The 23,076-nt window shown below is 38.9% G+C and overlaps 1 protein-coding gene across 2 annotated transcripts in view; it reads left to right on the forward strand.

Annotated features, from left to right (window-relative positions):
• kiaa0825 (KIAA0825 ortholog) overlaps positions 1-23,076 on the forward strand; it is a 168,425-nt gene that overhangs the window by 34,151 nt on the left and 111,198 nt on the right. For both annotated transcript variants that reach the window (XM_038269873.1, XM_038269874.1), the window contains exons 8-16: positions 853-893; positions 989-1,237; positions 3,974-4,251; positions 6,625-6,775; positions 12,406-12,596; positions 14,745-14,951; positions 15,643-15,753; positions 17,856-17,995; positions 21,238-21,417. In XM_038269873.1, coding sequence (XP_038125801.1) covers positions 853-893; positions 989-1,237; positions 3,974-4,251; positions 6,625-6,775; positions 12,406-12,596; positions 14,745-14,951; positions 15,643-15,753; positions 17,856-17,995; positions 21,238-21,417 — 1,548 coding nt within the window. The remainder of the gene's footprint in view (positions 1-852; positions 894-988; positions 1,238-3,973; positions 4,252-6,624; positions 6,776-12,405; positions 12,597-14,744; positions 14,952-15,642; positions 15,754-17,855; positions 17,996-21,237; positions 21,418-23,076) is intronic.

A 23,076-nucleotide genomic window follows, 5' to 3' on the forward strand; every position in this document is an offset into this window, starting at 1 on the left:
ACAGTGCTAACTGTTAACCCTTTAAAAGCGTTATTTTAACTCGAGCTGGTGTAGAACAAGATTGATGATGCTTTAAAATTGTTGAATTAACACTTCCAACATCATTTTTAACCTTTAGAAACAGGTCAGCCCTACTGCAAACCTTGCTTATTTTGAGTCTGAGATGTTGAGATATAAATATTTTCCTATATATTTTCCTATATTCCCCCAGAATACCACCTGGTTAGGGATCTACACTCAGTGAAATTGTTGAAAATTGAATTACATTTGTTTTCTATTAATATTAATCAGGTGTCTGTCACAATCTTTATTGTTTCTTATTTGTTCCCAAACCCTGGCTTAAAATATAAAAGCTAAAATTTAAAATCCTACTGCAAAATGGGGGGGGGGGGGGGGGGGGGGGGGGGGACTACTTTGGATGATGGTTCTGTATGTTTTATTATAAAACAATTGTTAATTTATATTTTTAAATGTTAGTATATTTAACCAATAGTTTGGTTCATGAGTTGATTCTGGTACAATTTTACGTTTCAGAATCTGAAATTTTTGGTAATCTCTGTTTTACAGTATACTGTAGAATAAACCAAAGTTCACAGGTAAAAGACAGATTAAAGAGAATAAACAATACATGTGGCTGTAAAGTCACCAAATCTTTAGTCCAAGAAGTATAATGAACCTTTTCAAGAGAATTATGAGGATATTCCTCATATTGGAGGTTTAGAAAGCTTCACAGATATAATTCAATGGCTTGATAAAAGAAAGGTGTATTTTATGTGAAATACTTTATTTTATTAACTTTTTTTGATTCAGGTATTTTGAAAAAGCCTAATGAGGATTCATGTTCACCTGCAGATGGAAGGAAACCCACTTCAGGCAAACTTCCTACTGCAGAGGTCAGACTTTTGCATGTGTTTGTCACTTCAGATTTCTCCTACATTCCAACTATTTTATTATTTCGCTTCCTGTTGGCTTGTTTCCTGCTTTTCAGACACAGACTTTGGAGTTTGACTGGAGGTCAGCTTTTACTAGGCTGGTCCCACACATGGAGCATTGTGTTAAAGTGGTGTTGGACGACATCTGTGCCAAAAATCTTCAACAAGAAGAGGCCTTACATTCTTCAGGACACACCTCAATCAAGCTAAGCCTCATCAATGACTTCTCCGTTAGCAACGAACATTTAAAAAAAGACTTCTTCTACAAAGTCTCAGAAAGAGACTCTCCTAAAATGATAGCAAAGGTATTCTTCCAGAGGTGTTACACATTTTTTATTTCTAATAAAACCATTCTTTTGCACGTTTCATTACTTTCTGCTGGAGCAATTGAAATGTATTTTTTGATTTATAGAACTTTTTTTGTGCTGCTCATCCTTTTGTTTTTCCATTTTAATCTACTCTGTTGGTTTATATATAAAACTGAATTATAAATTATTCGAATTAGCTAATATTACATATTTCATACATCTAAAAACATATTGATCTTTGCATTTTTTTTCTGTAAGAACATGGTTCGGTTATTTGAGGTCTCCTCTCCCATTCATAGAAAATGACTATAGATAATTTTTCTTGCAAGTAATTGGTTAAATCAGGCTGTCTCTACAAAATCTAGTTTTTGCTTGTCAGATTTGCTCAACAGAAAATCGCACCAAGGTCTAGGTTAAGACTTAATGCTGTGCACAAGTAACCTCAGGATAAAGCCTCTCTGAGGAGGCTCTGTTCCCTTCATCCTTCTTTAATGCTATCTGACTGAACAATACGGGTTTACACACAGCAGCCAGAACTAGATAGATTAATGCTTTTTGTAGCTCCCGTAGAAAGCTCCCACTATAATAGAAAGCTCCAATAGTTTGGGCCTGACACAGACGACGCCCTGGATCAGAAAGGGCCTGGGGAGAAGTGATCAGTATTACTGGAGGGGAGGATTCCAGGAACAAAAGGAAGACAGGGAAAAACCAAGAATTGGTTGATATTATGGGGTTAGATGATGTGTGGGGAAACTGAGGGTGTACTAATGATAGAAGGGCATATCACAAAAGGGGAAGGGGCTATAGCATTAGCAAGGATACAGGAGTGATACAAGGAGGAAAGGATGAGAAGAGAGGGCCTGGGAAAGGTAAGAAGGGGTGTAACAGACACAGGAGATTGATGTGAAACTGGGCTTAAGAAGTAACACCACCAAAAATCTCTAGTGTTTGGGGCTATACAGCCACATGCTTACCCCAACTACTGGTTTAGCCTCCCTTCATCTTCCCTGTTTCAAAACAGGAAGCGCAGCCTAAAACTTCTTTAAAGTTTCTCTGACTTACGTTCCTCTGCTACCAAAAACACACATCTACACTTTCACACATTTCACCTTTGTCCTCCTAAATCCTTCTGCATTGTGTGTAGTAGTGTCTCCTGATTCCTAGCCAGTGTCAGAATTTGTCCGTGCTCAGGACCTGTACAACATATTTATTTGTAGGTCAACGCTTCAAAGATGAGAGCCTTCCAGCCCAAAGGTTATACTTGCATGCATTTGCATCCAATAAACTAGAACTAGAAGATACATAAAAAGGCAATGCTTGGAGAAGAAATTATTCTGGATCAATATCTTGCAGTTTTCTTATTCATATTTTCACACCTCAGTGCTCAACGTTTCCTTGTAGACTCACCTTAATGTTAATAAACAAGCTGTGATAATATTCTTTGGCAATAAAACTGACAGTTTTTATGTTGAATGTACAGTTGCTTTATTATCAGACAAATTGATACAAAAATAACTTCCCTATTTAATCTGCTGATATACTTTAATTATCTCCAATTTGTGCACCTCTGCACCTTCTGTTCTTTCACCTCAGGTGTCTGTGTTTCCTTCAACCTGCTGAGAGCCCAAACAGACCCTAACAAGCATTTGAACAGTTAGCGTTGGTTTCATCTTGCCGGAGTAGCCCTTATTGGATTCCAGTACTTCGATTAACATTTTTGTTTTTGCTGAGTATTTCTAAACGTGTCGTGTTTTCTGTAAAAGAGATTCTTCTGAAATTTCATTGAAAAGACTGAGAGGTTGCAAAGTATTCATATATTCTGTGCTTCTGATATGGCAGCATGCCAAGCTGCAGCTATTTCCTGGAATAAGTCAAGGCACTGTAGCTGAGGGAGAAAGCAATGCATGCTGCTACTAGTTGAGTGATTGATTTATTCTGTAATTTATTTTTTTTCCAAGGATTTAACAGTATCCCTTTTACAGGATTTCTCAGTTGACCTTACCTCTGCTCAAGCACCACGTTTTTGTGGCTAGATAGAAATAAAATGAGCTCATAAAACTCTCTGCTGTTATTGCGACGTGTATTCTGTGCAGGTAAACTAACAGACACCAGACAGACAGACAGACCCTGACAGACAGATTGATCTGTGGATGAAGATAAACAAATGCCATGTACAAGTGTTTGGTAAATACCTTTGCTGAAATAAGAAAAATACAGCATAATTTATGCACATTGGCTCATCCATGTGGATAGAAACACTAGAATTGAGAGTTAAACTATTTTAGCCCTTTAAAGGTTACAAATTTGCGTATTGTGAAGATTGAAATCAGCCTAGCTTCAAACCAGTGAAGGAAAATTGTTGATTTCACAAGAAGTGTTTTTAAAATAATCCATGGGGGATAACCTGTAACTATAATAGGTATTTTTGTCATCCGTGATCCGTGATCCGTTTCCTTTTGGAGTAAGATTGACATACTGATTTATTTTTATGTCTTTAAAATGCTGCATTCTGCATTTGCAGTGTTCAGTGTTTTGCTGAAGAAAAATCTACATTTTAAGTAATCTTAGTCCCAAACCTATTAAGGATTCAAATTACCCCAGTAAAGTTTTTCTTTCTTTGCCATATAATAAATGGTATTGCAGATTTTTTTTTGTTTTTTTTTTCCCTCCGTTCTATAGAATGTTACTTAAGGTTTTGATTTTGTCTCTTCTTTTTCTTTTTTATCTCCAAAGTTCTGTGGAGCAATTCTGACTGAGCTCGATGCCTTACTGCCACTGGCAGTAGCCTGCAGGGACACCTCTCTCCTGGGGGTGCGATCAAGCTTTGTGGAAGCATGTAGCAGAGCAGCGTTTGCCATGCTGGGACGTTTGCAGGAGAGGGCCCTGGAGGTACCGTCCTCTGCACCCCTGAAGAACTTGCCTGCTCTGCTTGCTTCCTGCATTTATGTGCAACAGCGTCTGGAGCATTACAATGTCAAGCTGAAGGATTCCAGTACAGCTTCAGCTAGAATGTAAGAAGCAGGGGTGCTCATAAGAGTCTATTAACAGTTAGAAATAAACTGCTATGGTTTGTCTCATTACTTCTCATTGCAAGATTCCAGAAAGATGCATTCGCTATGAATCAATGGGAATTTCTTAAAATAAATGGGAATTAGCTTTAAATTTAAATTACTGCTGAGTTTTTCCTTCACAGCTTTAAATTTTCACATTTCACTTAAATACACTCACAACATCTATGTTATTTATCAATTACATGTACAAAGCATATTGCTTGCTGCTGGGGTATTTAGGCCACATCCGCCATATGCACTATGCCTTTCTCTATTATATTGCAGGTCGTTTCCAAAACCCTGCAAATTCTTTCCAGAGCACAAGAGTATTAAAGACACACGATCGTACATGTGGATTCAAAAGAGTGAAACATTTTTGTTTACAGCATTAGATAAATATCAGATGTTTTTTATTAATATAAACCCTAAAAAAACCCTATCAATGTCTGCTAATTATAAAGCAAAAATGTTTATTTTTAATATATATTTTATTTAAATCACTCCAGATTTGCATGTAGTTCCCATTTATCCCTATAAATAGAAAGTCTCCAAATTGGAATATTTTTGAAACATCTGACCAGAATCTTTCAGAAAGGAGCTTAAAATGTACCATATTAAGTCTTGTGATTGTCCAACCCTTATGAAAATGATCGTGCCAATATATATTTTTATTCATGTTTTTTTGTGTGTAGAGTCTGCAATTTTAAAAGTCTGCTAATTTGGACTACATGTTAATTCTATCTTATACAGAAGGTATGGAAAGTATTCAGACCCCTTTAAATCCCTTCTTTACCTCTCTCACCAAGGCTCTTTTCCCACGATTGCTCAGTTTGACTGAACGACCAGGCCTAGGAAGAGTTCAGGTCATCCCAAACTTCTTCCATTTAAGGATTATAGAGGCCACTGTGCTCTTAGGAACCTTGAATGCTGCAGAAATTCTATTGTAAGCTTGTCCAGATCTGTGCATTGACACAATTGTGTCTCTGAGCTCTTTGGGCAGTTCATGATTCTCGTTTGCTCTGACATAAACTGTGAGCTTTAAGGTCTTATATAGACAGGTGTGTGCCTTTCCTAATCAGGTCCAATCAGTTTAATTGACCACAGCTGGACTCCAATGATGGAGCAGGACCATCTCAAGGAGGATCATAAGAAATGGACAGCATGTGAGTAAAACTTGAGTGTCACAGCAAAGGGTCTGAATACTTATCACTATTTGATTTTTCAGTTTTTATTTCTTAATTCGCATACATTTCTACATTTCTGTTTTTTTCTGTCAAGATTGGGCTGCCTAGCGTACATCAAGGAGAAATAAAATTAACTTTACTGATTTTAGCAAATGGCTGCATTGAAACAAAGAGTGAAAAATGTAACGGGGTGTGAATACTTACCGTACCCACTGTAAGTCTAGTTTTCCCTTTTAGTAATTCACGATTCTGTTAGCTGAAGAAAAGGTCACCTGTCATAGGTCAAAGACAAAAATCTTTGATGCTACTTCAATAATTGACACTGCATTGATAAGCAACTCTAATAAGTGTCATAAGGTACAGAGTTCAAATATTATTATAGCACTTGACTCTGCATCACCTGCAACAGGGAATGTCAGTCCCAGCCTGCAGAGGGCTCCCACATGGTGACCATAGAAACAGCTCCAGGAAAAAATCTTAAAATAATAGGTACATTTTGATGTTTCACACATCAAACTCTGAATTCTATAAAGTTTAAACAAATGAGAGAATGACTTGAGTTTTCAAACCCAAATACAGTAGTGAACAAGCTCTCTTCTTTGTGAGAAAATATTGCGTCTCTTTTCTGCAAAATGTAGCTCAGCTTACAGCACAGGTTTACAGTTCATGTCATCCAACTAAAGAGCTCTATAATGGCACCAGAGAAGTCATCTTAAACAAAAACCCTACTAAATTGAAAGTCATAAAGAAAATGTTAAGCCTACTTGTACCTGTAAGCATGCTTAGTTAGCGCTGGTTGGCAATGACTCTTTAAACTGTGTGGGAGCTTCTGTAGTGTCTCATGTCTCTTGTGGTCTCTATAGATTCCCTCCAAAGTCCTCTCTGTTGCCCTCTGCCATATTTCATCATGAGTGTTTCTCTGTCTTTAGCCTTTTAGGCCCCTTATCACTCTGTCAGTGTATTTTTAGGAAAATATCAATCTCACTGTGAACGTATAGGATGAAACAATTGTTTTGTTTTTTTAAGCCATCTTGTCATTTGAGATTTTATTCATTATACCAAATCACTGAATAATAAATAAGCTTGTTTTCCAAATGTCCTTTGTACATTATAAAGCATACACTGTTACTTTTTTTTTTCTTTTTTTAAGACCGCTGACTCTGCTCCCAATCCAGAGGTACCATGAAACAGTGGAGGCCTTAAGAGAGCAGCTGACCAGCTACTGCATCCAGGTTTGCCTCACCTGTATTCTTCAGGATGCAGAGAGTCATGACTGGGCTGACCCTAAACCCTTCTATGAGGTGAATCTTACATTGATTTACCATCTGTTTATCTTGATTAACCTTAAAATTGAGGAAGACCCTGATACAAAATGTTGCACTTCATTCAAAACTAATCCCTGTCTTAGAATCCAAATCACATGCACCTCATTAGGTGTATGATTAGTAAATATCTAGATGTCTCTCCGTGTGCCTGTTCTGCAGATATTAGTAACTATGAATTATCCTCCAGAGCCTTCCTGTTTCTTCCTTTCATTCCCCTAACGCACCTTTACCTCCCACTTTCCTTCTATCTGAGCGTTATACTCTGAGCTTCCTATGAACATCTGTGGCTTCCATGCTGCCCTGGGGGCTCCAGGGATTTGGCTGTCTGAAGTCTGCACTCTACACTGGGACTGTCTGGAAACAGCAGAGGGCCTCTGGAACTCCAGTGCCTTTATGCCTCAAACCAATCTAAACCTTGCCTCTCCTTCTTGCTCTATCCGGATTCCCTCCCCTTTGTTCCTTCCTCCTTCTACGGGTCACTGGTGTCAGACAGGCCTGCTGTGTGCAGGTGTTTAACCACCCCCAACTCCATATGTATGGATGAATGTATGTAAAAGGGTCTGCAACAGTCTCTTTTGTCTATGGCTCCTCGTGCCTGAGAGAAACTTGTCTCAAGCCTCCATTTTTATTTCTATTCCAATACACTCACACTGTCATGTGAATTGTTAATGGCATAAAACATTTTAATATATGACTCTAAAACTGCAGCATATGTGTGAGGTCACTTAAGTGGGTCAAAAAGAGAGGGGGATATGGCCTTGGCTTCTACCTTAATGACGGGGTTTTGTATGTGGAGCTTTTGGAGCCAAATAGTGATTTAATTCAACAATAAAGAGGTGAACCTTTTGAATTTCCAGTGTATTTTATTCTCAGCTCCCAAACCCACATTCAGTTATGATGGAAATAGGATTTTCTTTTTTCTTCTCTGTAATTTGTGTGTTGTACAATGAAACCTAACTTCAATTTGATCAAATGCAGAAGACAACCAGATAGGTTTCAGTTGATTGTTTGTTTTTTCCTGGGTGCGGGGATTGCAAGCAATTCCTTTTGGGAGAACTGGTATAACTGAGTCAGGTTTGCTGGCCTCTTAGCCCTTACACACCTTTTCAGGTCTTCAGTTTTTATATATTTTTTTTTTTGCCTAAATACAGCAAGGTAGCCTCGCCACATGATGCCACCACCTGCTTAATTTACAACTTGGATGTTCATTCCTGGCATATAATAAATCTCTCCATTTTTTTCTCAAAAATGTTACAGCAGTCCTTATGCACAAAAAATTTCCATTATTTTCTTTAGATCACAGGACATGTTTTAAAATTAGGTCTTCATATGTATGTAAGTGTGCAGCTCTGCTGTAGCCTGCTCTGTTCACTGTGGGTTTGCAAAAGCCAAGAAGTTAACACCATCTTTTGGTAAGTAGCTCAGGGTGGTATGCTCATTCATCAGCAAACCATGTTACACGTTGTTAATAGAATCATTACACTTGTAATACCCAGATAGTTATAATTCTTATATTATTTGTTTGTCCTTTTGTTTGTCTTTTTCACATTATGTGTCAAACATTTTCTAAACAACATAACCTTCACTTTAGGTAGGAAAGACAAGCACACACTTAACCAGCACCATAATTACTATTGAAAAGCAGAAAATAGAAATGCATTTATTATGCCATAATGACATTTGACATGACATTTGATATTTGGGTGTAATATTGGCAAAAGCAAAGTTGTCAAACAAAATAAAAAACGTGAAAAAAGATTATTAATTTTAAAATGTAGCTGTACAGTAGAAGAAATAAAGAGATACCCTTCAGAGAGGAAAAATAAAATAAAAGAGTACTGCATAGTTATCAATTAATGGTAAACAGAAAAAAGTAAATCCCTTTATTGTCCCTTTATTTATATTGTCCCTTTATTTTAAATCCCCTTATTGTATGGTTTTGCTTAGGAACCTAGAGTGGAGGCTGCGGGGATGGAACTGGATACTTGCAAACTTCTCAGAGAACAAGCCCACTGCTGTAATCACTAGGCCAACTACCCCCTTAACTTAAAAAGTGAGTTACAAATAAAAAGAAGCTGTATTTATAGCAAAACACATGTCTTAGATGCTGCAACTTCATTCTCTGAAATTCCAGTATATTGCTGCATTTATTTAACACAGCCAAACTCAATAGTTAGAAATAGAGTGGAAATATTCAACATAAACACACTTAGTTCAGCACAAACAATTAGGTTTGCCTGGGCTTCCATTCATTTTTACATTTGTTTCTATGGCCTAACTCATAACCTTACCCGAAGTTTACCCATTACGAACACATACCTACGCTTAAACTAACCTCCAACCCGATACTCATCTTGGGTTGGAGGTTGTCCACACAAATGTCGGTCCCTACATAGTAGCATTTCTCTGAAACGGGCCACTTTCTCCACAAGGTAACAAATACATAGCTATACATACTTATGCACTAACACACAGATAATCGAAAGAGTTGGAGGTAATTCAAACATGAGATATTATTTCAGCAATGTGGACCGTCTACTCCATTCCTGGATGCAACGTTGTCGTTGTTGTATTCAACTTTGTCCATGACCGGGTTGTGTCCCAGAATTCTCTCTCCCAAGACACCTCCAAGCCCGAGGCTGTCCCAGGCCAGTCGATAGATACGGGTCCTCCAGTGTGTCCTGGATCATCCCCGGGCCTCCTCATGGTGGGACGAGACTGGATCAACTCCTGGGAAAAAAAAAAATCTGAAAAAAATGTCTGAGCTGACTCCTCTCGATGTGGAGGAGAAGCGGCTCTACTCCAAGCCTATCTCAAATGACCAACTCCTCAAGAACCAACTAGGATGCTTTTAAGCGAAAATGCAGAACAGATGGCACAGATTTTCAGCTGCCATTTGTTTGCGATTCACTTCAGTTTGCTTTACATCGTAATCCCCTCCAATCAAATTTAAAAATAACTCCAGCAAATTCCACAAGAACCTGTCTTAGAATCCCCTTTCACTGGCCTCACCATTTATAAAACATGCAGCATCCTTTGTTATGGCTGTGTTTTATTTACTTTAACTATGGTTTCCAACATAATTTGTAAAATCCTTTATATGTTGTGTTTTAAGGACACCGTCAGCAGAAAGGTAATAGCATGGAAAACTCGCTCAGCCCTGAAAATAACTGCAGATCTGCTTTCTTCACATTTAGGAAAGGCGTCTGTTAAAATCATTATATTTTGCATTGATTTTAATTTGCTTTTTGATTTTAAACCTTAAAATATTCCAGATCCAGATTTTTTGGAGGGATATACAGGACTGTCTCAGAAAATTAGAATATTGTGATAAAGTTCTTTATTTTCTGTAATGCAATCAAACATCATGAAATGTCATACATTCTGGATTCATTACAAATCAACTGAAATATCGCAAGCCTTTTATTGTTGATTGTTTATTGTTTACAGCTGAAGAAAACTCAAAAATCCTATCTCAAAATATTAGAATATCGTGAAAAAGTATACTAGTAGGCTATTCAACTAATCACTTGAATCGTCTAACTCGAAACACCTGCAAGAGTTTCCTGAACCTTGAAAAACACTCAGCTTGGTTCAGTAAACTAAATCACAAGTATGGGGAAGACTGCTGATCTGACTGTTGTCCAGAAGACCATCATTGACACCCTCCATCAGGAGGGTAAGACACAAAAATACATTTCTCAAAGAGTAGGCTGTTCACCGAGTGCAGTTTCAAAGCACATTCACAAAAAGTGTTTTGGAAGGGGGAAATGTGGCAGGAAACGCTGCACAACCAAGAGAGGCGACCGCAGCGTTAACAGCATTGTGAACAAGAGCCACTTCCAGAATGTGGGGGAGCTTCAAAGACAGTGGACTGAAGCTGGAGTCCAGGTATCAAAAGCCACTGTTCACAGACGTGCCCGGGAAATGGGCTACAATAGCCGTATTCCCATGGTCACGCCACTTCTGAACTCAAGACAACGGAAGAAGCGTCTGACTTGGGCTATGGAAAAGAAGCACTGGACAGTTGCAGTTTTGTTTGTCATTTGGTAGTCAAGGCGCCAGAGTCTGGAGAAAGGCTGGAGAGGCGCAAAATCCAAGTTGCTTGAAATCCAGAGTGAAGTTCCCACAGTGGGCGATGGTTTGGGGAGCCATGTCAGCTGCTGGTGTTGGTCCACTGGGTTTCATCAAGTCCAGAGTAAATGCAGCTGTGTACCAAGAGATTTTAGAGCACTACATGCTTCCATCTGCTGAAAAGCTCTATGGAGATGATGATTTCATTTTCCAGCATGATCTGGCACCTGCCCACAGTGCCAAAACCACCAGTAACTGGTGTACTGGCCATGGCATTACTGTCCTTGATTGGCCTGCCAATTCCCCTGACCTGAACCCCATAGAGAATCTGTTGGGTATTGTGAAGAAGAACCTGACAGACACCAGACCCAACGATGCAAATGAGCTAAAGGCTGCTATTGAAGCATCCTGAGCATCCATAACACCTCAGCAATGCCACAGGCTGATTGCCTCCATGCCATGCCGCATTGATGCAGTAATCTGTGCAAAAGGATTCCCAACCAACTACTGAGTGCATTAATGGACATTTTCAAATGTTTGATTTTGTTTTGCTGTTATAATTTTTTTTTTACTTGGTCTGAGGAAATATTCTAATATTTTGAGATAGGATTTTTGAGTTTTCTTCAGCTGTACGCCATAATCAGTTATTAAAACAATAAAAGGCTTGCGATATTTCAGTTGATTTGTAGTGAATCCAGAATGTATGACATTTCATGATGTTTAATTGCATTACAGAAAATAAAAAACTTTATCACAATATTCAAATTTTCTGAGACAGTCCTGTATAAAACCTTTTCAGGAAATTACTGTAGAAATTTCCATGGGGTTGCGTTTCATCATGGCTGTCAGTTAGAAAACTATACCCTCAATGCCACGATCGATACTGAAATGACAAGGAGAAAAATACAGATAGAGAAATACGAAGATGAGATAGAATTTAAGGAATTGTGAAGGACTTCAGTGGCCATTGATATGTAGACAGGAGGTAGTTGGGGAGTTTTGGATGACTCAGTAGCCCTGCCACATTCATCATCAGTTTATTGCTGGAGGGTAAATACAGTATGCTGAGCTTTTGGGAGCATAAGTAAAAAGCTGAAAGAATCTTTTAATACATTTATGACAAAGCTGCAGCATACCTGAGTAGTAATCTTGCCCAGTCCTTATTTGCCTTTCTTTCCATTCTCATACATGTTTTTTTCTTTAACAGTTTTTATTGATCTAATCTCCCTCAATATTTCTGTAAGTTTGAGCATATATGCAAACAGGAGTGTAAGTGTTGGGTTTTCAATGTGATCATGACTTTAAAGCAGCCTATATTCCCAGTGGGGGTAGAAAACCAGGTTCAGAGTTCAGGTAGCATGGCAGCTAAGACATCCTTATGATGGCAGACCAATTTTTTTCCCTTTCCTGCCTTCAGTTTCTCTGCTACTGTATATTTATCTTTTCTGTATTTCTCTTTCAGCCTCAGTGTCAACATCATAACATATATTAATCTCCAACCCCCTCCCTCCCATATGCCTCCTCCTTTCCAGGGAGATCGGTGTTCCTTCTCACTGCAGATGTGGTTTTACTTCCTGTGTGGACTTCGTAGCGACCTTTGGGCAGTCCTTCCATCGGAGTTGGCCAAGGATGTGCTTGGATTTGTGCTCACAGAGACTTTGCAGTTGTTGGTGCAACGATATGCCAGGGTCAGGGCTTCCTACAAGAGACACCTACAGATTAGGTATTTCAAAACTATTAATAAGCCCGCAAAAGATATTAACAATATAACAAAACAACCAGTAAACAACAACAGAAATAGAGGCACTGCATTGAAGCGTGTGTTGAATTTAAATGGGTAGATTCTTAAATTATGTACAAATTCCAGTGGGTAGCAGAATCTGCAGACTTGAGTTCATCTAAATGTATGAAATTTATTTAGCAGTAGATTCTTCTCTTGATTTATCTTATTGGGTAAACCTTGATTAGCTGCTCCCAGGACTAAAGCTAATGTCTTGTCCAAAACATACCAGCGCCTTTTGTTAAAGCACTCCAGTCTCAACAGAATCACAGCAGGTTATGCAAAAGCTATTTAATGAACCATCATCACATTTGAACCACACTGCTGCTTTGCAGTTGGCTGCGGAGTGGTGCATTAGGCAGCCCCTTTGCCATGCAGCAAAAAGGTTCTGGGTTTGATTCCTGACCCTCTGCTTGGACTTTGCATGCTCTTCCAGTGCATATATGTGTTCACTTTGGGTACTATGGCTTCTTCCAAGAGTCCAAAAACATGACTTAGTTTAATTTGCATCTCTAAATTGCCCCTAGGTGTGAGGGTCTGTGTGTACTGTATGGTTGTTGTCCTGCAACAGACTGGCAACCTGTCAAGGGTGTACCCTGCCTTTTGCTCAAAGCCTGCATTAGATAAGCAAAGGCCCCAGCATGACCCTTATGGAATAAGCAGGAGAGGATGGATGGATGGATGGATGGAGGAATAGATGCTGTTTGCAGTGAAGCTGACAATAATTTTCAGCACTAATATTCCTGTATGAAACAAGTTTGGAAAAAGGAATTAAAATATTCCTGGTCAGAGTAACTGATAGTAATAAAAGTAAGACAGTATAAAAAGCAAAAATAAGAAATGTAAGTGAAGTTGATGTTTTACTTTGCCATATGTTTTTTTTTTTTTTTTTTTTAGCAGGTTCTCTTAATGGAAATATCTTTCATAACCTTCTAACACTTCCTCACTGCCTCCTACCTCCAGTTCTCATAAATAATGGGGTTTGGTTTCTGTTTAACTGAGTGTCAAAAGCAAATGTGGAGACAATTATGTAAGATAACATCTAAAAAAGGCTATTGAAAAGAAGTTCTTGTAATATGGTCTTGGACCAGCTTTTGTCTTTAGACATGGGACCAACAAATCAGAATTTTACTAAAATGAAGAAGCCAAAAGTTGAGCAGATGTATTGTCTGACTGGTTTACACCCTAAAGTGTGAGATTGAGGTGTTGTCCAAAGTGCATTGTTGGTACCTTTGGTAAATGTTCGTTGTTTATTTTGCAGATGTATATAGCTCAAAGGATGCAACGTAAAGTAAGAAAAATATGAGAAAATATTCACTACAATAAAAATGCTGGATCAATGTTAAATTCAGCAGATTACTGACAGGAGGTCTGGTTTATGTTTTGTGGAAATATTCAGGACAGTTGGAAGGTGTGAGGTACAACTAAACAGAGATATTTTGCTGCGTCTCCTGGTCTGGCATGCCTAAAACACTCATGGTTAGTTTGATCAATCCGTATCAGCATTGCATTCTTCTAAAAAAAGATAACAGATGGTGGACAGAATCTCTCACCATTTAAGGGACAGTTACTGTAATTTTTAACTATGTACACTAGAAAGATGTAACATTCTTCATTCAGTAGAAATTTCAGCATCTACTCACTTTACAAGAGCAAAAGAAAATGTGATTCTATTATTTCACATTGAACTAGTGTCATCACTGCAAAAAATAGAAATCTCAATAAGTTATTTTTTCTTAAAATAAGTGTGTTTTTCCTTGATTTGAGGAGGTAAGTAAGACACTTTGCCAATGGAACAAGACAATTTCCTTTTAAAATAAGAAAAAAACAATTTTATCTTCTTATTTCAAGTAAATATTATCTAACTATCTTATTTTAAGAGTGAAAATACTCATTCCATTGGCAAATCATCTTATTTACCTGCTCAAATTAAGGCTAAATATACTTAATTTAAGCAATTTTTTACTTATTTCTGGATTGTTTTTGCAGTGATGTAAGAAAATGTATTTTTTTCCTTCATATATTCCATCTTATGTATGAGTTGATCTGTTGTTATGCTTGCATTCACCATCTCTGCCTCTCTGCTTTAAGGTGTGATATTACAGCAGTGTTGCTCTATGTGGAGCACCTCTTGTGGAGTGTTGCCAAGAATCCAGAAGACATTATTCTTATCAACGCTTCTTCAGAAATGACCATCATTGGAGGTGGCTCAGACTGGCCGTACCAAATCCACAGCCTGTGTGACCAACTACTGACTGTCCTCCTAGTTGTTACAGCACCAATAACCTTTGTGCATAGGTTAGTACTATGTTAACATTAGGTCTGTGAAATCTAAGTGAAAGGAACCAAAGTCTGTAAACCTAATCCCATAGATATTGGACTGGGGATGAAGGCTGTCATTAGCAAAGCTTTTTGACTTCCAATAAATAGACATATTTAAAGCTACAGTGTGTAATAATTACAGGGATATACAGTCAGAAATGTAATATATTATACATAACTATGTTATTTATCATCATCTACGAACTCAGCCTCTTAACCTTAATATTTGCGTTGCCTTAGAATTCGTTATTTATAATTACATAGGAGCGGGTCTAGCAGCCATGGAGGCAGACATCTTTGCGCTACGGCAGCGCAGAGCCAACAAACTATCGATTGCGAGATCGCCCATTACGCTCGAAAGTAACTACGGCAAGTTGAGAGAAATGAACTGAGACGGTACTGAACACACAGACTAATGAAATACTATCTGTAAAATTATCTATGTAAACAAACCTCATTACTTGAGAAGGTAGGTGATGCGGACGTCGTGGAAGACATTTTGTCCCGTAACGCTCGCCGTACTGTTGGGGGGGAGAAGCTGTGGGGGGGAGATGTTCATGTTGCTGCGGTCTGCAGTCTGGACGTTAGATGTTGCTGAAAATTACACACTGTAGCTTTAAGTGTTTTTCAAAGCTGTAATTTGTCTGTTTAATTTTAATTTCTGTAGAACGTTTATGAAGGGTGCTTCCAAGGACTCAGCACCATGCCAGCCTGGAAGGCCTGTTGTACGATGGCTCAATGCTATCAACCCTGACCTCTTCACCGAACAGATCATAAGGTATGGAAATAACCCCCATGAGGCCTTCTATTACACATTCTTCTATAGGCCCTGTTAATGCGCTTAATGGTATTTGGACAGATGGAACATTACAGCCAAAAACTCTAGTTTATTTTACTCAAAATCTGTCGCAAAATCTGTCGCAAACCCACACTAGTAGCACACAAGTGCAAGGTGAAAGATTTTTTTTTCCTCAACCGGAAAGAGTTAAAGGAAGATGAATGGAGGTGATTGCAGGAGCATCTTGGAAGTGATCCCAGTCGAATATGGATATGGCGTTTGACTGGTGCGATAACCTTTAGGCAGAAGCACTCACCCAGGGCTACGACAAAGCTGTTAGATTGAGGAAGTGTTTGAACGGTCTAGTTAAATCTTAGAGCTATGTTAAATTGAGAATCTGTGCCAAGACTTGGAAATTGTTTTTACTAGACACTCTCTATTCAAGTTATTGAGATTTAGGTATTGTGGATATAAGAATGGGGAAAGAAATTACTGTCTGAAGGTGAACAAATCCTTTGAGATCTACTCCACAGGTGTTGCAGATCTAAATGCTTTACTAAGCAGATATGGAGGGCAGAATTGCATGCGACAATTTTTATTAGTAACAAATAAGGTATATTTTTGTTAGCATTGCTCATAAAATTCAAACAAAATTTGAATTAGTTATAAGTTATTAATACTTTTATTAATATTATTAATTTATTAATACCTTTGCGATGCACCTTTAGCTGCTGCTCGGGTTTCAAGTCCGACTTGCTGCACTGAAATAATGCAGATGAAACTAACATCGCCTCTGACACAGTCGTAACATTGTTGGTAATGGGATCTTTACATGAGAGACATCAACAAGCTGCACAGGTGCATTATTTGTCTAGGTTTGTGTCCGACTGCTGTTGTAAGCTGTGCAGTCAATCACTCTCGCACACATTTATCTCCACCCTCCACCGCTCTCGCCTCTCCTGTAGCCAGAGGTGATGTCAGTGGATGCTGGCGGAACACAAATCAAACAAATCCCCACTTAAGTATTGTGGATCTGAAGTTATTTTGTTTTTATGGCCTCTTTATTTCTTTAGTCCCACCTACTGCTTTGATGGGAGGAAGCCAGAAGCCTTACAGATGGCCCATAGCCAGAATCATAGGTCCACATCTAGATCCTAACTGCCAAATCTTTCCTCAGTCCTTTTAAGCACTGACATGAATTAAATAAAAAGTTTCAATCACGAAATAAGTTCAGTTGTGTGTCTTTTTTTCTGCACTACTCTGACTTATCCTGTCTGTGTGCCTGTGCGTGTTTACATTTCTGTGTTCGGACTCCGTAAGCTGACCCTGCCCTGTAGATTTATCAGAGCACTTAAATGAGGACTACTTATGGATATGCAGCCCCAGTGACATCATAAATTGTGCTGTCAGACCGAGGCATAGTTTTCTTCAGTCAAGCAGCAGGGTGCTCACTTCTCCAGCCTTTCGGCTCAGATGGAACGGCTAATTTCTGGGCAGACACCCCCTCAATGCGCCGCCACCCGCCTCTTTGCTCTTAAGGCCAACTATGTCCACTCTTTCCATTAGATTTTATTGAGATGTATAAAGTAACATGCAGGCACACATGTCAGCATGCTCTCATACTTGCGCGCACACAGAACAACAGGCAAAGACTCTGAGCACACTGAAACCTTTCGCACACACCGAGGATATGGCTCATTACTCACAGCTGGCTGCAGCCTCTTGGTTTTACAAAAGATAGAGGAGGGGGGTATTGCTGTATATTCATGTCTTTGGCTGTCCCCCAAATGTTAATTTGCTTTTAGCTGGACAAGATTAGAACTAATTCCTTTTTGTGCACGCTATAAGCAATCTCAAGCGAGTACATTTTTTGACTAGTTTACATTTGCAAAGAAGAGCACTGAAAAGAATGACTATTTTGTCATTTTCCAGCTGTTTATTCTCCCAGTCGGTGTTTCAGGATTTCTGTCTTTGCTTGTTTTTTTTTCATCTCATGAACCTTCATCTTTTATATGGTCTCTAGCTAATAGCATTTCAATCTGAATACTCACCTGACACTGCAGAACTGTCAACTTTTTCCCTTTATCTCTCCTATCTCTAAGAGATGGCCTTGTGGGTGAGACAGCCTTGGCATGCCTGTTAAAGCTTTCGACCTCTGACCCAGGATGCAGCCCCAAGCTGCTGCTGCGAATGCTGCTTCATGAAGATTGTCACCTGCCCAGAGTACTCCTGGAAAATTCCTGTGAGTCTTTTATTTCTGTTCGAATTGGCTTGAAACCAACTTGAGAGGGCTGCTGTTTTCTGTGCTGTTCATACTAAGCCTCTATCTTTAGGAAAATAATAAAACAAAACAAAAAGCTTTTATTCTTTGATCTCTCCTGCTTTATATCAGTGTGATTGACAAAACGGATACCACAGGGGACATATGTGGGAAGTGTTTATTCAAATTCTAATTATGGTGCTCTAATATCTTAAGCTAGTTATATAGACTGTACTGTAGATGAACCCCATTTATTTTATGAAGTTATCATCAGCATCTTTGCTATCATCATCATTTTCACCTTGGTCATCATCATTACTAAATCAATAGAGCACAGTGATAAACACTCCGCTGGCCCAGGCAGAGCACATACTCTGACCTTTAAAGATTTTTGTTCCCTTCCCTCTTTTCTCCTCCACATGGCAACAGTCTAACCTTTAAAGACTGTTGTGCACTCGCACATTAATTCACATTATAGCGACCTCATTAATAACAACTCTCTCTGTCTTGTTCTCTCGCTTGGTCTGAGCCTGACTCAGAGGCTCCGAGATGCGTCTACCGGCACGCCGCCGTAAATCAACACTGGAAGCGCTGACTCTCGCCTGTTATCTGGGGTGACGGGATAATTAACCAGGACACAGACAGACAGAGGGAACAGCTTGACTGGAATGTCATCACCGCAATAAGACACTGCGCTTTTCCATATGTTTTGGGCATTTCACTAATGATTACAAAAAAAACACTTAAATGTTGCTGTAGCCTTTACCTGAAACTGTTTCAGTTCAGCTTATTGTTAAAAATCTGCTGCTACTGGAACTAATGTTTAAAATGTGGTTGCCTTTTTTTTTTCATTATTTAGTAACTTATTGCTTTGTTTAAGAGGTAGCAATCAGTTGCAGTTTTTGATATCGCCAAAATCATCTCAGGTTCTGGGTGCTGTTATGTCAGGAGGCAGCATGAGGGTGGGAAAACAATCTGTCGGCTGTACAGTTGGTGAGCACAGGGCTCTAACCTGTATTGTCAAAGGAAATCTGGCTGCAAACCAAGACTAGATGCTTCTTCTGACCTGAACCAAAAGGGCATTACATTGTTATGCAACAAATGAGCGATGTGGATTACTGAAATGCTTCATTTCGTTATGTTTTAGAGTTATTCCAAATAGTACTAATTTAATCTTTTTATTCAAAGTTCTACACACAATACCTCATTATGACAATGTGGAAAATGCTTTTTCGATTAGATTAAGAACATTAAAGAAAACTGAATATTTATGTCAATAAGCCTTTGCTTAATCCTTTGTTGATCCACTTTTGGTGGCATTTACAGCCTTAAGTCTTTTTCAATATGATGCCACCGGCTTTGCACACCCATTTTTGGCAGTTTAACCCATTCTTCCTTGCGTTAGTTAAATTTCAAGGTCCATCGGGATGGATGGGAGACTTCTGTGCAGGGCCCTTTTCTGATCTCTCCAGAGATGGTCAGCCTAGAAATATAGCATTTATTTTTACAATGTGGTTGAAGGAGTCACAACAGATCAGTGTGTGTTTCCTCAGTGTGTTCAAGGGTAGATTGAAGGCTTAAGTGAGTTCACACCTGTATGTGGAGCTGTCTGGACACAATCAGATCAGTGAGTGTAGTTATTTGTGCCAGATGTGAAGGGGCTCTCTCAGTACTTTTACAATTTAACAGCTTCTCAAAACTGAGAGTCACACTGCATCAGGTAAACACAAACGCACAGTCTTTTTTATTATCCATTGTGTGCCTGCTTCCAATTACAGCGGTTTCTGGAAAGGACCCTTGTGACTGCTTGACTGGTTGTCCGGAAGATAAACAGGTGCCTCTGTTGGCTACATATCAAGGATGAATAAGCACAGAGACAGAAAGGATAAGGGGGAAGAGAAGGGGGGGCGAGAAATCAGCTAAAAAAAACAAAAAAAAACAAAACAAAAGACACTGGAGTTATTGTGTGCTAGAGGAGTTGTGGAAACTCCACAGAGATGTGCCAGCACACTGACATCTGTTTTTCTGAAGTCATCTGCTGCTTCATAATGGGAACATTATTAAAAAGGCACCTAGTTAACCTACCTTGCTCTCCAGCACTCAGAGTGGAAATTAATGTTAGTCAACCCTGTTTCTTTGGCCCACTGCAGTCATAGTAGTGATATCCATAACACGCTCCCCTTAAGGACCAATTACCAGACGGGCAGCGAACAAGATGCCTGTCTGATCCACATAATGCTGCATAATGTGCAGAGTCTCTTTACAATATCCTGGGGTTCATGTTAGTGAGATGATTGTAAAGGAGCAGGAACTTCAGTGTGCAAATCAGTTTTCATGTAGGCTTTAAGTGATATCAGTGCTTCATACCTAAATATGCAGGTGGCTGATCTGTCGCTGCAGTGCAGCTTCTAATTCTGCCATGTCATTTTAAAAGAGTCCAGCCTTGGCCCTCCATTACTGCTCAGTGCACCGTCATTGATTGCTGCCTTGCATATAGTCTCCTACAAATAGTAGTCATCTCCCACACTACAGACTGACAGACCGCTAGATGTCTGCCACCTCTGAAGCAGCGGGCCTTTCCTCAGCATTCCCTGTCAACCTAACACACACACACACACTCAGAAACACACAAATCACATTTATAGACATCCATATGGGTTTTACAGTCACACGCACCTCCATCTTCAGCCAGCTCAGACAGCAACCCCCACAAGGACACCCTGTCAAAACCTCTTCCTTTTCACTTCCTGTCTCCATGTTCCATGGATCCCACAGCCAGGGGCTTTGAAATCTGTTTCTTTTTCATTTTTTTCTATCTAACACAGATGTGCCCCCCCCCCCCCCCCCCCCCCCTCCCCCAACATACCCCACACTGTGTTTTGTACACTCTTTCTGTTAACATGTGTCAGGCAAGGCTGCCTTGACATTTTCCTAGTGGATGATGGCGTTTTGTTCAAAGAAATTAAGAAGCTTTATGTTTCTCTCTCTGTCCTTCTAGGCATACCTGCATAGATTCGATATTTTGTTGAATGAAAATTTAAACAACTCAGCATGGTCTACTGTTTGGGTGTTTATGTGTATGTTTTATGTGGATTTTATTATTTGTAAAGTTCTCCAGAATTTCAGCATCTCATCAGCTCAAAGTCCGTTTCAATATCCACACATTTATGATTTGTTGCAGACGTGTGTGATCAGGTTTACTTGTGCTGTTTTTGTTTTTTCAGATTTTTGCCAGGAATCTGACTCAGAGATGTCCACGGGGAATTGCAAAGCAGGAGATGACTTCATAGTTGCTTTGTTCAACTTCTTCTCCTGCCTCAATAATGTTCCCAAAGCCTTGACTCAGGCTCTCCAGCCATACCTGGAGGGAGCACACATTTGGAAATATTTCTACACACTGGCAGGTAAAATAGCTTGGTTAAAAAACAGTGGTAATATATCTTTCCTTCAAACATTCAGGTTCTTAAGTACTGTATTGGGGTCAACTATTGCATATGTGGGTGCACCAGTAGTCTCAGTCCTCAAGGTAGCTGACCTGGATTCCAGTTCCGGCCTTCGGATCTTCACTGCATGTTTTCCTTCTCTCTATCAGCCCCATTTCCTTTCAGAAAGACATTTAAATAAAGGCCACTAGAGCAGCCCACTTTTTAAAAAAGCACATTATGTTTAAAGGTGAATTTTATATTAAAGGTCTAGCAAAGCCCATGAAATTGATTCCTACATATTTATGTATCTTTTTGTTTATTTTTGTAAATGTAAATCAATCAAATTAGTGTCCTGGCATCAAAGGAGGAATTACTAAAACAGTCACATTAAATTAACCTTTAAAATTCAAATAAAATCCAATTTGATCATTGGTCTAAAAGGTAGAGATCTTGGATACAAGCAACATGTCATATCTAATACAAACATAAAAAAAAAACTATATAAATTAAACATACATTGCATAGTTAAATTTTAATTAAGATACAAAATGTCTTTTTTTTTATTTACCAAAGTGAGAACATTGACAACATGACAGTTGTAAAACAATCAGACAGGACATAAAAACATGCAAAGAAGACATAAATAATATGAAAAGATAAATGTTTGAAAGTGAAGACGTACACAAGAAGAAAAATAGGTACCTCTAAGACTGGGAAATATTTTGGTGAAATAGAAAAAGGCAAACAGAAGCCAGGTAACAGGACAATGTGAACAGCTGTGCAATAGACACGATTGTGAAAAGCAAACATGTTCAGAGCAGCAAAAAAAAAACTGTACAAATAGTTACTGACACCTGTGATCTTTAATATCAAACTGTAAGACACATGTTCAGGGGAGTGTGGGATAATATTATAGAGATATGTGCTCTTTTGTCCTTAAAAGGCACAATACGTATTTGTGTCTGTTGTAAATTAGATGAAAGTGTCATTTTCATAAGACCCTCATTGGAATTTGTTTTAGTGTGTATGTATATATGTATGTATATATATATATATATATATATATATATATATATATATATATATATATATATATATATATATATATATATATATATATATATATATATATATATATATATATATATATATATATATATATATATATGTATGTGTAGTAGTAGTTGAGAATGACCGAGCTAAGATCCTATGGGACTTGAGTCAGTGAGTGTCAAGACCACTGTCCAGGATGAAACAACTAAGATCCAGGAGTACATCAGAAAGATGGCCCCCAAAGACAAATGGCTTGGTGAGTACCTCAGGCAGGAGAAAACCGAAAGTGAGGACAAGAAAGAGGAAGGAGAACCATCATGGAGGGACAAGCCGCTGCACGGCGTATACCACAGACAAATAGAAGAAGTGGCTGATATCAAAAAATCCTACCAGTGGCTGGAAAAGGCTGGACTGAAGGACAGCACAGAGGCACTAATCATGGCAGCACAAGAACAGGCACTCAGTACAAGATCAATACAGGCCAGGGTCTACCACACCAGGCAGGACCCCCGATGCAGACTGTGCAAAGATGCCTCTGAAACAATACAGCACATAACAGCGGGGTGTAAAATGCAGGCAGGAAGT

Source organism: Cyprinodon tularosa, unplaced genomic scaffold (genome assembly GCF_016077235.1).
Source record: "Cyprinodon tularosa strain WSP-4 unplaced genomic scaffold, ASM1607723v1 ctg74, whole genome shotgun sequence".
In the NCBI taxonomy this organism is placed as follows: domain Eukaryota; kingdom Metazoa; phylum Chordata; class Actinopteri; order Cyprinodontiformes; family Cyprinodontidae; genus Cyprinodon; species Cyprinodon tularosa.